Source organism: Capsicum annuum, chromosome 2 (assembly GCF_002878395.1).
Source record: "Capsicum annuum cultivar UCD-10X-F1 chromosome 2, UCD10Xv1.1, whole genome shotgun sequence".
Lineage (NCBI taxonomy): Eukaryota > Viridiplantae > Streptophyta > Magnoliopsida > Solanales > Solanaceae > Capsicum > Capsicum annuum.
Window position 1 is genome coordinate 47,736,511 of NC_061112.1, and position 18,852 is coordinate 47,755,362.

At 37.0% G+C, this 18,852-nt stretch overlaps 1 protein-coding gene across 2 annotated transcripts in view; it reads right to left on the reverse strand.

Moving 5' to 3' along the window:
- Nucleotides 1–18,852, reverse strand: part of LOC107862840 (vacuolar sorting protein 18) — a gene marked incomplete in the record, with an annotated part of 64,874 nt that overhangs the window by 29,629 nt on the left and 16,393 nt on the right. Inside the window, 10 exon segments of one of the 2 annotated variants that reach the window (XM_047406269.1) lie at nucleotides 6,457–6,535; nucleotides 6,942–7,084; nucleotides 7,236–7,322; nucleotides 8,478–8,585; nucleotides 9,629–9,688; nucleotides 10,337–10,393; nucleotides 11,573–11,692; nucleotides 11,785–11,928; nucleotides 13,362–13,506; nucleotides 13,669–13,770. In XM_047406269.1, coding sequence (XP_047262225.1) covers nucleotides 6,457–6,535; nucleotides 6,942–7,084; nucleotides 7,236–7,322; nucleotides 8,478–8,585; nucleotides 9,629–9,688; nucleotides 10,337–10,393; nucleotides 11,573–11,692; nucleotides 11,785–11,928; nucleotides 13,362–13,506; nucleotides 13,669–13,770 — 1,045 coding nt within the window. 2 annotated transcript variants of the gene reach the window in all.

The window sequence follows — 18,852 nt, forward strand, 5'->3', positions numbered from 1 at the left end:
TATCTGGAGATTTGTCCACTCCATACGGACTTGGTTATTGGTTAATACAGTGTTTAAGATCCTTGCACTTTATTTAACCAGTAATATTTCCTTCTCTATCTCTTTTGCATCCTAGTTTCTATCATTAATATCAAAACAGTAAAATCTGTCATGGTTAACACACGGGCTAACGCTTCCCATAGCGAACCTATCATGTCGACTACTGATCAGATAACAACTGACTAATATAGCAGCAAAATTGGAAGCCATGGATGTTTTGGCTACTGATGTGGCTGCATTAAAAGCAAAAAACAGTTAGAATGAACGAGGAAAATCTAAAGTTTCATCGGAAGAAGGTGAGGTTGATAGCACTTGGAAACATCAAGAAACATATCGGCATCCTCACACAAAGATGGAATTTCCAAAGTATGAGGGGGGAGATCGTAGAGGTTGGATACTGAAAGCGGAGAAATATTTTCAAAATTATCAAACACCTGATGATTATAAGGTTGATGTGACTTCAATGTCTTTGGAAGGAGAAACACTAGATCTTTTTGCTTGGATCATCAGTGAGAGAACCATCTATTACTAGGATGAGTTGGTTAAAGTTATTCAAGAAAACTACGGACCCGTTGAGTTTCAAAATCCAGATGAACACCTGTGTGGAATCCAACAGACTGGATCATTGTTCGAGTACAGGCAAGAATTTGCAAAACGGGAAGCCCGTGTGCAAAACTGGCCAGAACACTGTCTGCTTGGAGTTTTCCTTAGTGGGCTCAAAGAAGACCTTTGCGTGGACGCTAGGATTCACAAGCCTCGATCTGTGTATAAGGCAATGAGTCTAACTTTAGAATATGAAGGAAAACATGGAAAAAACCAGTCCAGTAAGGTAACCGATTAGCCTTCTATATCACGGCCTCCATCAATTGGAACTTCCTCTCCAACGGATCAAGAATCCTTTAATTGTACGCTCTTTTCAACAATCATCGCTTCCAAATATTCGTCCTCTAAATTCTGAACAACAAATTTGCCGAGAAAAAGGCCTATGCTATCATTGTGGAGACAAGTTTGCCCCAGGTCATCGCTGCAAACCTGGAACGTTTACATCTTTGGAATTAATGCAAGAGAACACACAGTCTCCTTCTTTTCGCCTTGAGGACAAGGCGATTTTCCTTTCGAACAAAATCAAGACAAAGAAAAGAGTTTTTCTTTATTTTTCTTGATATTCTTGGCTCTTCTGAGCCCTTCCCTTACTTTAGATAATCCTTTACTTTACATAAAAAGATAAAGGAAATTAATGATAAAAGTTGTACATATCTATATAATATAGAAAGAAAAAAATAGGGGAATGCACTGATAAGACTGTTGCTTTAACATATGAAGATAATGTAACTTAGTTCCGTAGTTTCAGATAATATAGAAGCAGTTATCTATTAGTAGTTGTTAGTAGTTATCTATTAGTAGTTATCAGTAATTATCTATTAGTAGTTGTTAGTAGTTATCTACAGCAGTAACTGCTTATTTCTGAGTTTAAATAGGAGATTAGAATCTGGTAGAGTTCTTAAGACAGAAGAAAAATATTATTGTTGTATTTATATCTGGAGATTTCTCCACTCCATACGGACTTGGTTATTGGTTAATATAGTGTTTAAGATCCTTAAACTTTATTTAACCAGTAATATTTCCTTCTCTATCTCTTCTGCATCTTAGTTTCTATCCGTACATACAGATATTTGCACTTGATTACCGTAATTCTTCCTATCCCGAGGTCAAAATAGCATCTCTCCATCTTTTTCTATGCATGGACGTCCGCCACTGGCCTCTTTATTCTCTCCCGGGGTCAAAATAGCATCTCTCCGTCTTTTTCTATGCATAGACGTCTGCCATTGCCTCTTTATCCTCTCCCGGGGTCAAAATAGCATCTCTCCGTCTTTTTCTATGCATGGACGTCCGCCACTGGCCTCTTTATCAGTAGGGCATTAGAATGTTTTTCTCCGAGCTGACCTTGAGGAGGAAATTTTATATGGAGCAACTACCTAGTATTGTTTTAGGTATTGGTGCTCAGGGTAAGACTACTGGTAGTCTACTATGTCAATTGCGTCTATCACTCTAAGGTCCAAAACTCTCCTTGAGCCTGGTTTGGGAAGTTCAACACAGAATTTAGGAGTTTGACATGACTCGTAGTAAAGTTGACCACTTTTATCAACAATTTGCTCCAACGAAGTATCTATTTGGTGATTTATACTAACGATATCGTTATCGGCAACAGTGTGCAGAAAGATACCATTAATTTACAGTAACATCTCTTTCATAATTTTCTAGATATTGAGGTTGCACAATCCAAAGCAAATATAACATCTTGTAACACATCGTACCTACGAGCTAAAGTTTTGACCCATGAATATGATAACCCAACCTAAACCACGAGAATATGATCATACATATGAGCTAAGGTCTAATTTTGATGTGGTGCTACAGCACAAGTGTGGAGTTGTTTAAAAATTGAAAGAACTGAAATTGAAAGTTTTGTGTTGATACACAACACAAGGTACAACCGTATGATGGGCATACGGGTCGTCGTACTTGGCAATAGGGTGTAACCATAAAGCACCATGATCTTGTGACTTATGGTGAGGAGAACGGTTTTAAATCAAACATAAGGACCATGCATGAAGCGAGGACGGAAGGCCCCCAATATTGAGCTATTGTTCTAGACTTCTGTCCATGTACGACTAACTTACGGGTTGTAAGTGCCACCTATGGTTGTACAAGGCACCGTAAGTGGAGCCTACCGAATAAAGAACCAGATGTGGCTCGCATATGGACGGTAAGTGGCAAGTACGGCCACCCAATACCATATGTGAGGTTTCATAGAATAAAGTACATCCCAGTAGAGCCACGACCTACCAACATGAAAGCCACCAACTGGTCCTTCTTGAACTTGTCCGAAAACTAAGCTAGTGTTTAAGCATCAGATGTCCATGCGCAGTCCACGTACAGACCATAAGTGTAATCCATGGACCACAAATAGAGCCCTAAGAGTTTGTACATGGTCCAACACAAACTCTATTCAAACGCATTTTTACATATTATTCAATTCTAAGCCCTAGAACGACATTTTTCTCTTCTCCTCGTTCTTGTATACCAAGGTACAGTTCTTCCATGAATTTCTAACCTAGTTTATCTCCTTTATGTATGTCTCAAATGAATATCATGTAGAGTTGATTTGCTCTAACAAGTTGAGACACCGAGTGTTGATTCCGCACAGGGCATGACATTAGTTTACAATGAAAGTATATCTTAGACATTCTTGAGGAGACAAGAATGATGGAATGTAAACCCATTAACACTCATACGCATCCTAATGGTAAACTACAACAGAAACTGGGGCATTCACTCAGTAATCCTAGAAAATATAGGCAGTTGAACAGTAGGTTAAATTATCTCACAATCCCCTCTCCCCTCTGATGATCAAGGCCATGAGAACATCGTTGGTTATAGAAATCTTGATCAGGCAGGATCACATCACATTTTGATAGACGTTCTTACATCTAGACATTATGTTTTAGTAGGAGGTAATTAGGTGTCCCAAAAGAGTAAGAAACACAATGTGGTTGCTCGATCTACAGCAAAAGTAGAACATCGAGCAATAGTTGTGGCAACCTGTGAGCTAGTTTGGATCAATCAGTTACTTAGAGAAAAACACTAGGTGATTTCTTCCCATCTATTCTAGCCTAGCCTTAGTGGACAGAGTTATCTGGTACTTGTTGTTGGTGGGAGTAGGCAGGTGGATATAATCGAGGGGCGAGCAAGCTGACCCGCACCCCCAAAAAAAAATTGGATAAATCAATCAAATGAAAGTTGTGTGTGATAATTAAGAATCCATTTATATTTCATAAATTCCAGTATTTCACTAGCTGACTAAGCATATTGAAATCAGAAAAGGGCCAAAACTACTACTCCCTCCGTTTCAAAAAGAATGACCTACTTTCCTTTTTAGTCTGTTTCAAAAAGAATGACCCCTTTCCTTTTTTGGCAATAATTAAATTTCAACTTTCCACATGGCATGTTTTGGACCACAAGATTAAAGGACATTTTGGTACACTTGACACAACTTTAATTTTTAAGGCCACAAGATTCAAAAGTCTTCTTTATTTCTTAAACTTTGTGCCAAGTCAAAGTAGGTCATTCTTTTTTAAACGGAGGGAGTAATAAACTATTCAAAATGGAGCAAAAATACCCTCAATTTCTTTTGTTGGCACAAAAATACCCCTCCATATGTTTTTTGGGCTCAAAAATACCCCCTTGTTAGTCTTTTGACTCACAAATACCCCTCTTTATAACGGAATGCAACCAGGCTGCCAACGTGGATAAGAAAAGCCATTTGACCTGTCCACATAAGCTGCCAGCGTGGATAATCAAAGCCCGTGTCTTAATAAATCCGACCTGTCTTACAAAAATCCGACCCGTCTTTAAATTCAAGGGTAAAATTAAATATACCCCTCATTTGACATAAACTCTTCCAAAACCCAATATACAGCAGCAAACAACCAAACAATTGAAAGGAAAAAAATGCAACAGCAAAATGGCCCAAATGCAGCACCTATATGCTCTTTTAAAATGAGGTTATTAGCCAAAAAATGCTGCAAACAATTCATCAAAGTTGCAGCTACGAGTTGCCTTAAAAATGCAACCACAATATTTGTCAAATATAGCAACCAAGTGTGGAAAATAGGTTACCTATGCCCGAAATGCTCATGATAGTATCCCCTTCCCCATATTCTTATTGAGCCAAAGATAGCCAAGCCAAGCAATCATCAAAAAAACACACGTAACAAGTAAACACTTTCATAACTGAAAAGAAAAGCAAGAGCAACCAGTTCCTTTGAATCGAATCGAAACAACTAACAAGAAAGATGAAATGGGAGAATTTTTGAGTATTTAATGAGTGAAAGGTAAGCGTAAAGCGATGAACATCATAAGATGTTCATCGTTTATCTTATAATGATCAAAACAATACCCCTGCTTGTCTTTACTCCATAGTTGAAACGAAACAATAAGATTAACTATCTTGTTAAGAATTTAAAAATCAATCAGAAAACTAAAGCATAAAGAAAAATTTAATCATTATAAGAATTTATGGAAAGCAGGTGGTAGCAAGAATGCACCAGTTAATTGCATCACGGGTCCGATTTTTTAATTAAATGAGGGGTAGATCTACTTTTACCCTTTAATTTAAAGACGGGTTGGATTTTTTACGATGGGTCGGATTTATTAAGACATGGGCTGATTATCCACGCTGGCAGCTTATGTGGCCAGGCCAAATGGCGTTTTTATCCACATGGGCAGCCTGATTGCATCCCTTTATAGAGAGGGGTATTTTTTAGCCAAAGACAAACGGATGGACACTTTTGAGCCAAAAACCAAACGGAGGATATTTTTTGCTCCATCTCGGATAGTTCAAGGGTAGTTTTGGCCCTTTTCCATATTGAAATTGATTCTTCACTTTTTCAAAGAAAATACTCTCAGTAGATATTATTAAAAAGTCTGTTAAGTTAAGTGATCAGTTTGAAGATATTTTCACCTTGTCCCTCATTGGTCCACCTATTAGTTACACGTAACAAGCTCGATACATATGACACATATGCACCAGCTCGAGGGGGAGAGTCAAAATAGAAATAGGCTATGTTGCTGAACACTTCAAAAATGTAGGCGGGTGCATGTTGGATCCTCCAAAAGTAGTGTATTTTTGAAGGATCCGACACGGGTGCGGCAATATTTTTGGAGAGTCCGAGCAACTTAGGAAATAGGAATAGGATTGTATATAGTCTTCTACATGAAAAAACATTGAAATATACAAATAGGGCTCAGTGTAATGATGTAGTTAATGCATCTTAATAATATTTTCCGAGAGTCCGTATTTCACAGATGTGCCATTCAAAGTGAGTTTTTGTGAAGAAAGGGAGACTATCCATGGTGGTGGAGGCTAGGGAACATTCAACAGGTTATGACTTACTCCAGAATTTGAGCCGAAGGTGTTTAATGCTAATGGGGAGGTTTAGGGAAAAAAGAATGGAGGAGGAGAGGGATGGGATGGGATGGGGGTGAGAAGTCGAAGTTGAGAAAATTTAAAGAACTGCCTGGCCGGAAAGCTCCATACTTGGAAGCCCCGTTAATAAGATTGTCGTTTGGCAATCTAATCACACCCAAAGGAATACAAGAGAGAATTGTATTATACACCAGATCTAAGAAGAAACTCTACCATGAAAGACAACAATCCACCTTTGATTGTGGAGGGGAATAGTTTTTTCCAAACAAAGGAAAAATAAGACAAGTATCCAAAATCATAAACAATCCTCTGGGAACCCGAACAAAAATAAAGAACAGCATGAAAGTGGAATAAGACATTAGTTAACAAAAGAAAAGGACAACCCAATGAAAAAACAGCATGTCAAAAGATACATAAAAAGTACATACCTGAATGTAGTGGTGAAGCACAATTTCATATTGCTCCTTTAGACTAGCAAAGAACACCAACTCATCAACTCTACCGTAGCTGCAACAGAAAAAATAACAACATAAAGGACAATAAAGTCAGACAAGAACAATTAGAACATATAGGGAAGCAACAAATAATAAATAAATACATTAAGCGAAGATGACTGGACTTTTACTAAGAAAGAGTTCATTTTTTCCGCAGTTAACATAGATTTCTTTTTTTCTTTTTTTTTTTTTTGCATGAGATTTCAGCTTGAAAAAGGTTGCAGCTCACAGCACTTAAAATGTCACACATTTTGCCAAGTGAGTCTGTGAAATAGCATGACATGCAAACCATGTCCCACGGTTTTTGGAGGCGGCGGAGATAGAAAAAGTAACTAAAGGTAACTAACTGGACTGAAAGGAAAAAAGAGACGAGAATCAAATTTAACACCAAGCTAGAGACCAGTTGCCAGCTAAGCTACCTTTCAAGTAGTTTCATGGTGGTTGCCTCATCCAATACATCCTTGCAGTCACTTAGGAAAGCACGAAACTCCTTAATGAGTGATTGGTACTCGGTATTATTACTGTCCAATGCACCATCATCTTCCAGAAGCAGCCGATTGATCTGCACGCAAGATGTATGGAATCAAAAACCTAAAAAGGCCAATGATCTATGTTCAAATAACAACACCATGTTATCACTTATGACTTGAAAGTAACCGCACAAATGACTAGAGTTTTGGGTGAGGAATGGTCACTCAAGTCTTCTCCTATACCCTTTTAGTGGAGAATCCACCCCTTAGTTGTCGCACTGCTTCATTTGACGAGCTCTTTAGGCACCTCTTGAAGGCACGCAACCAAACCTAAAAAGGAGAACCATCTATGTTCAAATAACAGCACCATGTTATCACTTATCATTTATGACTTGAAAGTAACTGCACAGATGACTAGAGTTTTTGGGTGAGGAATGGTCACTCAAGTCTTCTCCTATACCCTTTTAGTGACGAATCCACTCCTTAGTTGTCCCACTGCTGCATCTGACGAGGCTCTTTAGACACCTTTTGAAGGCAGGCAATATAACAACATACACCCTTCCCTTTATTATAAAGGACCTTCTCATCAATTACACAGTTTGCTGCCCAAAATTGCCTTGGCTTTGTCAAAAGATCTCATCACTAAAAACTTAAGCCGTCCCTGTCCCAAAACAGTCACGAAATACACATAGAATTAGGGACTGCAGCTAGAATGGACGCTAAGCAAAATGCTCCAAGAATGTTAATATCCATCTCCTTACTACATCAAATAGGGAAACGGTGAACTATCAGAGAGAGCTCACCAGAGCTATCATTTATCCAGTCTATCAACTCAGTCAGTTCGAATAAAGTACACGCTTCGGAGACAGCAACAAGGAAACAATAAAATCTTTTAATAATCTATGTTTCATTGCGTACATACAATTATTGTTCTTTCCAACATACAGTTTATTAGAAAGTTAGTCTTAGTTAAATATGTAAAAAGGGAGTGACGTAAGGAGTAGTGCCCTACATCTGATTAGACGTACAATATACATGGTAAAGTGTGTGTATACAGATTTCAAATATAAGACAGTGGTCTCATGCATTCTTCCATTCTTTCTTATATCCTCACAAACCATTTCTGCTTCCAGTGCGAATTCTAACACCTGTTCTTACTTTTCCTTTCATGATACTCCTTCAAAGAGTTCTCCATATGGTTGTACAATTCGATTGGTTCTCTATCCCCAATAAGATGGTACTTTTTCTCCATCTTATCCTGTAGAATATTACTTAGTACTTCCTCCAACCTCTGTGCCATACACCAGGACAGGTGAAAAAGACATGAAAGCCGAATGATCCATGATAGACCTATATGTAATAGGAACTGGAAAGAGAGATATTTCCAATACTAGCATTCAGAACAAATTTACTGTTAATAAAACCAGGGAAAAAAATATTAGCTAAAGTTTTAATAAAACAAGCTCCGTTCAAAAAGAGATGAACCTTATCAAGATATAATTCAGTTGCCCATGTTGAAATCATAGTTATTTGACACTTTTCATCCTTTGAAAGACTATCAAGCTTCCGCAGGAGAAATGTTCTCAATGCATCCTGCAAACAAAGGGAATTATATCGAGGAAGACATTTTCAACTTATTCTTTTTAACTACTAATTTTATTATTTGTGGCTGTTTTTTCTTTTTAAGTTTCCAGATATCACAAGTCAGAAAACTAACAAAATTGACTTTCCCACAGCAGATCAAGGAATACCTCTCATTATAACATGAGCATAATTACATCATGGCTCTATGCGATGGAATAAGGATCAGAACAAACATAACAATAGAGATCTGTTATAACAGAGGATGGGACATTCAATGTTACCTCTTTCAAAAAATAGGATGGGATATCTACGCAAATATAGGTTCATTATCTTCCTGAAGAATAATTGCTTCATATTATGACAACGATAGAACTACTAAGCAAGAAGACAACTTTGAGAAATTAAATTTCCCGTGGTTCTGAACTATAAGAATTTTTTTAAATCAGTAACCAATAAAAAAACTTCATTATTAACCATCTCTGGATGGCACTGCACATCAGTACAATGAAGTTCCAAAAACATAAGTGGAATATCTATACTATATCAGCAGACAAAAGCAACAGCATCCCTCAAGTCCTAGTGAAGATTGTATGGAAAATGGAAACAGATACTAAACAGTAGAGAAAATTGGAATCCAGGAACATTTGTTTTGCAATAAGGATCTTTCAAATAAATGTCTATCAAAAATGTTTAGCATTATAAAACTTCACTATGATATGTCTGAGTTTCATAAGCAATAATTTCATATGAGTAACTCAAAACCAAATACAATAACCTATAATGAGTCACCTGCAACGGACTCCAAATATGAAATATTTAAGTTCTAACACAAGCTTCTTAGTTCTTACAGGCTAATAAATGCCTTTTTAGATAAGAACAAGATGGATTTTCTTAGTTCTTACAGACTACTCCAGATCATTGCTTCGAATGAACAAGATGATTTTCTTTTTCAACAGCAAGATGATTGAACTAAGATGAATTTCACCTTTTCGTATTTCCAGTAAGAGAAAAAAGAAAATCTTTTCTTGCATCACCATAAGGAAAAGTCATACCTGTTCCCCTATGCTAATGAACTTCAACGAGATCTCTTCAAAAGATAACACATAGTTAATCTGCAACATTTATTTCCTTCCATTAGAGAGGTCTCCAGTTCCAGGAATAAATACAGATTACTTAGCAAGCCTGGTATGTCAAACAGAAGTAAAAGACATGAAAGGAAAGTTGCATCAACACCTTGTATGTCAATTCATCGTCAAGCAATATCTAGGCCCAAGGGACAGAATTTTAATGCACAGACATAGTTTTACAGGAAATATTATGATAATCAAATTGATACTACTGAAAATGTTAAGATTTTAATGCAGATAACATTAGTTTTCACAGGGAAATACCCAAGAAGATAATCGAACTGATACAACTGAAAGTGTTATGGACTATCTGAAGCTGACCTTCTAAGGAGGGTTTATCGCGGGGTTTCCCTAGGAGCATGATAGATGAAAGTACTTTCATTTATCAGGAAAAAAAAATCTAGTGGTCTTTGTAGAATAGAGTAGACATCGACTTTGACTGCTACAGAAGATTGTGGAAATTTCACTTTTTGCTGGAGGCTACGAAATTTGAAAATGGCAAACAACGATCAGATTCTTCCCAAGGCATGTGGCTGGTTGACAAGTATCAAGTTTAGGGAGGTACAAAGAAACAACTAACAGAAATGGAAACCACGAGATGGAAATAACTGAATATATAAGTAGACTAATTACTTTTGCATAGAATGATGCAGCTCTGAGGAACTCCTTGGCAACAAAAGCAGCTTCAGCCTGCACATCATGAGGTATATGATGAAAAAGCAAAAAAAAAAAAAAAAAAATAGATTCAAAAATGGCATCATATATCCCAGTGAAAAAGAATAAGGGTTCATTTGTTTGCACTTAATGGAGACTTCAGACTAATAAGTGCATTTGTTTTTTATTAAGATTTTAGCTATTAATAGATCTGAATAGGTCTTAATCATTCAGATCTAGAATCAAGTCTTAATAGGTCTGAAGAGGTATTCTAGTGTTAGATAATGTTCACCGCCTCTTTATTCATAATCATCAATCACCACCTCTGCCACCGCCATCATTGTCAACCACCAACCACCTCCACCACCGACAACAAATATCACTACCAATCACTATTATCAACCGCTACCACACCTACTACCTCTATTATTCTAATTATATTTACCGCCACCAACGCCATTAACAGCACCACCATCATCAATCACTACCGGCCAATCCCTACTATCGACCAACTCATCTATCACAACTAGCACCACCGCTAAATATCACTAATACATCACAACCTCCACAAATTCTTCGGCGGCCACCATCATTGTCACTAGTAATGCCACCTCTACCATCACTTCAATCATTATCATCGCTACAATTTATCTCTACTAACAACCATCTCCACCATCACAACTAACATCATCGCCAACTAGCATTAACACATTGTCAACCATCGTGCATTCATTTTTCAGCCATCACAATCAACACTTCCAACTACTAACATCAAGAAACGTCACATCACACCCACCACCACCACTATCAACCGCCACCATCATAACAGTCACTACAATACCAACCATCACAACTATCACCACTAACATTATTAATCACTAACATCAATCATTGTCACCGCAACCAACATTAAAACCATCTCCACTATCACTAACAAACATAAATATTTTTTTCAATCAAATAATAATTTTGCTGTATTAAATTACTTACTTTTCTGATAAATAATTAGGTTTTTATTTGAATTGTATTTTTTATTTTATTATACATACAAATAATTTTTTTTTGCACATTCAGACGTTGAAAACAAAGTCTTAATCATTCAGTTTTCAGATCTAGAGATAACATCTTAATCATTTAGATGTGCATTCAGATTCATCAGACAAACGTCTGAATCTTAAAAAAACAAATGTAGCCTAAGTTCAAATCAGCCATGACCTGAACCAGATAAACTTGGTCTCTCTGCATGGCATCACGACAACTAGCCAAAGCTGCAGCATATTCTTTCAAGTTCAAGTACACTTTCCACATATCGCGGCCTTCATCATTTACGGATACCTAAATTCAGATGGTCGATTTCAGAAACTGAAGCAAAAACATAATCGTACAACGACGTCACATAAGATTTAAGACAATGACTATTACCACACCTGGAAGATAGAATTTTGGTCATATGCATAAAACAACCCAGCTGAGGCATCACTACATAAGCCAATAATACCTCTTGAAACTGCATCAGGTGTCTGATCAAAATAAAGTTCTCCTACTATTTGTTCACTTATCCTGTTCACCACCTACAAAACGTAAACTACAGCATAACTATACAAGGTATTCAACAATGAAACATCCATTCTTCAGAATCAAGTGTTTTGCTCAATTATTGGACATTCAGGTTGCCCTTATCCTATATCGTTGTTTTGCGAACTGTCATCTGTCATGTTCATCCATGAATTTATCAATGCAGTACAAGATTAATATAGCAAAATATTGGATTAATGATGCAAAGCAATCACATTCCCCTCATTCTTATAGATTTCTAGTCAATGGAAAAACAACATACTTAGTGGTCGTGCAGAACAAACTAACCATGAAATATGTTTTCCCTAAATATATAAAATTTTAGTGGATATCGGCAGAAGAAAGAAGATACTTTGAAGAGAAAAAATAGGAGTTTTACTTTTTTGATGGAATATCAACGCCAACACACTCACTAAAGGGTAGATGTACAGTTAGATCATTCATTTGGAATTTTCCTATCCAAGTTAGCGGGAGCTTCAGTGCACCGGGCTGCACTTTTTTAGTAAATAGTGTTAACAATTTTTTGCACCTTGTTAGCTCCCTGGTTATAGCATAGGCACTCATGTATTGGGGCTAACATTGTAGTCTTCTGTTTTGGAGCTAACACATTTTTCATCTTCTGTAATTTTGGCATCTTGCTGATGACTTTTCAATGATATTATCTTACTTCACCCAAAAACACAAATGGAATCTTTGATGTCAACTTAGGATTAATGCACAGTAGATGAACGTAAAAGTTAAAGACAAACTTGGTTATCAATATCAGCACTGACAAAATAGCAGCATGCAGATGAGAAATTTAAGGATAGATTGCTAGCCTTATTATGTCTAGGACTTCCACAAAATCTTGTTTAAGGCTAAGAATTTGTATCAGTTGCCCTTTTCTGATAAGAAAAAGGAATTACATCATAGTTTCTTCATGTGCAATGAAACAATATTTATTTCATATCATGAAATCATGAAGCTTAGTGAAAGCGCAGCTAAACTTTACATTAGAACATTATGGCTAACACATATACAATTGTACACACACTAAAGAATTTCTAAAGAGATAAAAACTCAAAAATGGAAAAGTATATGCATACATCATAATTACTGCTTTCATGCCATTTATCCCTACGTACATCATAATTACAGCTTTCATACCATCTATGGTTCGTAATTGTACTATACGTACATCATAATTACTGCTTTCATGCCATCTATCCCTTTTTGGTAATTAATTATACTATATGCAATCAAAGAAAAATATTTCATACAATTCCAGTCTCTTATTTGAGCATAGCAAACCCCAAACCATATATTGCAAATAGACATAGGCATACATGTTCAATAATTCAAAATTTAAGAACTGTTACAACGAATTGATACATAAAAAGGTTAAAAAGTAGACACAGGAAAGAAGTCATTGGAAATACCACTAACACACCTTAACCTTGTTACCAATGAGAAGTAGGAAATGAAACTCGGATATAGCCAGAGAGCTAGGTTTAACACCTTCACCTCCTTCAGAGAATTTAGAGTAATCCAGAAGAGCTTTGTTTTCCACAAAGTTTTCATCCCCGTTTGGCGAACTACACGTGAAGTTTCCAACAATTGTAGAAAATATTTTAAAAATTATGTATAGAACTCTAAAGTTTAAAATAAAATTTGAATGTCAAGGCCATGAAATGAAAAAACTCCGGATTGAAACGAACCATAGAAGTAAAGTTATAAGCAACAGGCGGTAAACCTACCTATGTTGTGCTCCGAATTTTAGGTCACCATGGTAGATACCTGCTCCAGAAAGCCATGCAAAGTGTACAGCCCTCCTTTGCTGGATAAAGAAGTGCAGTTCACTGAAAGAAGAAACCTCAATAACTCAACCATCATTTGCAAATGAACAAACATATTGTGTTTGGTAAGTACTTGGAGTTTATCATGTGTATAGAAGGATAGTCTATTATGGTGAAAGCTCAAAAGTGTCTTCAAAGACGATGGAAGTTGTGACAGCTAGATCCAAAGATGAAGATGGAACATCACTTGCTGTGACCTGGAGTAAGGACAAGTGGAACACAGGAGGGTGTGTTTGTCAGTGCATATGCCACGGCAAAGAATCAAGCTCGTGACATATGTCTGATCAACCAAATCCAAATTCCATAAATCACTTGCAAGGTTCAGTCTGTCATTCTCTTTGGCAAAATTGAATGCAAAGCAAATGTATTTTATTGAAACATGATTGTTAACCAAAGTAGAAGTCAGCCCTAGAATGAACAGTAAATCAAGTTCTTTTATGATAGGCCTACTGAAAGGTGTCCGTTTTTCATTTTCCTCCTAAACTTCGTGACAATTTGCTCAATTGCTTGGGAAAATGCAGCACTTTGCACATGTTGAGAAGCCACAAACATCTCTTCCTAAGCTTGGTGTTTTGCCAAATAACTTCTAGATACTTCCAGTGCAGGAAATCATTTCTAACAACTAGCCATTTCCAACAAAAATAGCAATAAAATTAGCACAAAAAATAAACCTCAAATTTTACGCACCAGAAATTACATTTGCTTTTAAGCTCCGAGTTAATAAGCTTTAAATGTTAGGATGAAAATTTAGAAGGAAAGCCGGAGAAGGAAAAGCATGACAAGTTTCCCTGGCGATCACATGGAAAATATAGATACAAAATAGGAGGGCCTTCTCAAGGAATAGAAAATTCATTTGAGCAGATTGGAGAAATATTTCTGTATGATTCTTCTTTTTATGGACATTTTTAATACTGTTGTGAAAGGCGTGCTTAAGCCCTGAAGTGAGGCTCAAAACGTGTTGAGCACTTCACCTCGCTTAATTTGTGTTTCAGTGCCATCATCGCGGTTCTAAGGCATACTTTTCCTTGCCAATGCGCCTCTTCTGAAGAGGCGACACTGAACAATTCAGATTTCAATTTATCGTAATTTTTTTCAACTTCTTTGTTCATATAATTGTCATGCATGCTTATATTTATTAGTCTCGGATTAAAAATATATATTTATATTCTCATGCTTTCTTTGAAAGGAGTTTTAAAGCAACTTACATTCCTTTGATTCCCAAGAAGAAAGGTGCAAAGGAGTTGAAGGACTACAGATCAATTGGTCTCATCAGAAGCTTCTATAAGATTATTGCAAAAGTACGTGCTGAGAGACTGAAAAAGGTAATGGAAAAATTGGTAGACTCACAACAGATGGCATTCATAAAAGGAAGGCAAATAATGGATGCTATTCTTATAGCCAACGAAGCGGTGGACTCAAGACGGAAACAGAACAAGACTCGTGTTCTTTGTAAGCTAGATATTGAGGAAGCATATGACCATGTAAATTGAAATTTCTTACTTAGCATATTACACCAAATGGGCTTTGGAGTGAAATGGATCAAGTGGATAAAATTTTGCATTTCTACTGTCAAATTCTGTCATTATTAACGGTTCCCCAGAGGTTTTTTCCAATCTCAAAGAGGTCTCCGACAGGATGATCCCCTATCCCCTTTTTTGTTCATCATTGCCATGGAAGGGCTAAACAATATGATCAAAGCCGTGAATCTTAATGGGTGAATTAAGGGCTTTGATGTAGCCATGAATGATCATTATAGTCAAGAGATTACACATCTCCAATACGTTGATGACACCTTGATATTCTGTGATGCAAATATCACAAATATGGAGCAACTGAGAATTCTAAAAATTATCTTAGTCCTTTTTGAAGGTATTTCTGGGCTACATATTAACTAGAGAAAGAGATATCTTTTCCCCATTAATGAAGTAACAAACATGAAGGCTTTGCAATGATTCTAGGGGGAGAAGTGGGGGCTCTAAATATTAGTTTTCTTGGCATGCCATTGGGGGCAAAATCAAAATCTTCAAGGATCTGGAACAATGTTATAGAGAAATGTGAGAAAAAGCTTTCATAACGGAAGTGTCAATACTTGTCATTTGGTGGGAGACTCACACTGATTAATTCAGTCCTAGATTATATGCCGAATCATATGATGTCCCTTTTTCCCATTCCAGTGGGAGTCACTCAAAGACTGGATAACACTAGAAGGAAGTTTTTGTGGCAGGGCAATAAAGAAAAAAAGGTGTATCATCTAGTAAAGTGGAAAGAAGTAATTCTTAGCAAGGCTCAAGGCGGACTAGGAATTAGAAATTTGAAGAATCACAGGAAAGCAATGAAATTGAAGTGGTTATGGAGATATTCTCAAGATCCTCAAAGCTAATGGAGCAAGGTGATCAAAGCAAAGTATGAAGTGGTAGATAACTGGATGACAAAGCCAGTTAACTCAGCTTATGGTGTTAGGCCTTGGAGGTCGATTAGAGTACTATGGCAACCACTTAAATGTAAAGTCTCTATCAGAGTACAATATGATAGCAAAACTTCATTCTGGAATGACAACTGGTTGGGGAATGGAACCTTAAAAGTCTTATTTGATGATACTTTTGCTCTAGCTCAACACCAACAGAGATCTATAGCTGAAATGTGGTCCCCTCAAGGTTTGAATCTGATACATAGAAGAAACTTGAACGACTGGGAGGTGAACAGAATGAGAATTTCACAAGCAGCTGGAACCCGGAGTGAAGATGACACGCTGAGATGGCAGGGAAATAGCAGTGGGAAGTTCAGTGTTAATGCAGCCTGTAAAATGTTTGAACCAGCCCCGAATCCCAATCACCAACTGCCCCTAGAAACATATATGGAAGACTAAAATACCATATAAGGTTGCTTGTTTCTCATGGTTATTGGCAAAGGAAACGGTGCTCACACAGAAATATTTAATCAAGAGAAAGTGGATTCTTTGTTCTAGATGTTTCTTATGTGAAAAAAAGGCGGAAGCAGTTGGCCATTTATTTCTTCACTGCAACATCACTAACCAGTTATGGAAGATCTTCATTAATCTCAGAGGTATAGCCTAGACAATGCCTAGAAAGATTACTGAAGCTCTCCTTAGCTGGGAAGAAACTAGAGCTGAAGCAGATGACATATAGCCTAGACAATGCCTAGAAAGATTACTGAAGCTCTACTTAGCTGGGAAGAAGCTGGAGCTGAAGCAGATGACATAAGCAGATGGAGGATGATACCTGCTTGCATTTGGTGGACAATTTGGAGAGAGAAATTCTAGATGTTTCGAGAACAGTAGCAATACAGTACAGAAGATCAAACTTAATTGTATTCTGTTGTTTTGTTTTTGGTGCAATCAGGTCTATTCAGAAGATACTATATCTATCCTAGACACTTTAGGTTCTTATTAGGATGGTAGGACTGTTTGCTCTCTTTTGCTCACATGTATATATGGTTTCAGCACAACCTATGTACTGATTTGTGCTTAATACATACAACTGTAACCTTCTCAAAAAAAATATATACATATATATTTACATTGCTTCACCCTTTGCGCATTTTTTCATTAAAACCTACATTTTATTTTCGGTTTGCTCCTAAAGCCCCGTTGGACTTAGAGCTTTTTTCCGCTTTTCTTTTTGATCAAACGATTTTAAAGCATCTTCGACCTTTAGATTAATACCGATGACTTAGTGTTGTTTGTGAAGTTCCCAGGATTGGGAGGTGACAACTGTTGCTAAGATTTACTTCAAAGCAATGTGCACCAGTTGACAGGCCCGATGCTTTAAGTAGGGAGTTGAGGAATACAATTAGTTCTCAGTTATGTCCTCCTAGTTAGGGTAGAGGTTACATTTACGCATGGTTTGATCTGAATTGCTAAGTGTGGAGGAAAGTGCGCTTCTTCGCATTGTTAACTACTAGAGCAATGTTGACGGCGGAGAATAATAGGAAATGAAAAGTTGTCTGCATTAGTTAGTGTTTCCTTTGTAAGGAGGCGGATGAGGACGTGAATCTCTGAAAAAGTTGATGTTCATCGCTAGGACAAGAAGACACAATGCTTGGAATGTTACTCCACTTGTTTTAGTGGGCGTTTAGGCCATGAAAGCTAAAAAAAATTGAAGTTGGAGTTGAAGTTGGAGTTAGAGTTGTGATTATCCATGAAAATAATTGGAGTTGTTTTTGAATTTTTGTGAGAGAAGGGAGATGGAAAAAGGTGAAAACAACTTTTTTTTGTTTTTCACTTTTTCAAATACAACTCCAAATTGTATTTGGAATTCTCATGGCCAAACATCAACTTGGAGTTGTATTCAGCATAAAGTGAAAAAAAATTCGGGAAAGTACAAAAATTCTCATGGCCAAACGGAAGATTAATATGGGCCATTTGGAAAGAGAGAATCAAAGAAATAGGAGAGCTTTTGAAACGGTGGAGACGAGTTTTGCTCAATTGATTAGAAGCCTCCGAGCCCTTATTCTTTTGGTGCACTCATGTAGTGCCTATTTGGATAGAGGATTGGTGTCTTTCGGAGGGAACCATATTTTGACTTTTGTAAGTCTCTCCTCTCTTGGTATATCACCTGTGTACAACCCAGTTGGCTTTGTGAATATTGATGAAACTTTTCACTATACCAAAAAAAATGTAGTTTGTGGAGAAGCCAAGTCGTTTTGTAATATTCTCTACAACGGTATATGTCTAATGCGGAGTTGAAGCTTGGTGACACGTTGGAGTCTAAACTTGTTCTCCATTTCCCATTTAGTTGATGAAAATTATGCCTGACAAATTGTGCTCCCTAAATTTCTTGTAAGTCTTTGCCAGGCCCCTTTATAGGTGACCAGATTCATCCCTTAGCCCAAGCGTGCGGAAGCATTTAATTTCTTTCTTCTAATATATTCTCTACTGTGATGTTGAACTATGCATGTGAGGTCATCTAACACCAAGAACAACAAACTCAGTGTAATCCCACAAATAAGGTCTGGGGTGGTAGTGCGTACGCAGACCTTACCCCTACCTTGAGAAGGTAAAGAGGCTTTTTCTGATAGGGACCCTTGATACTTCTAGGTCATCTAAGAATATAAGTAAAAGACTTC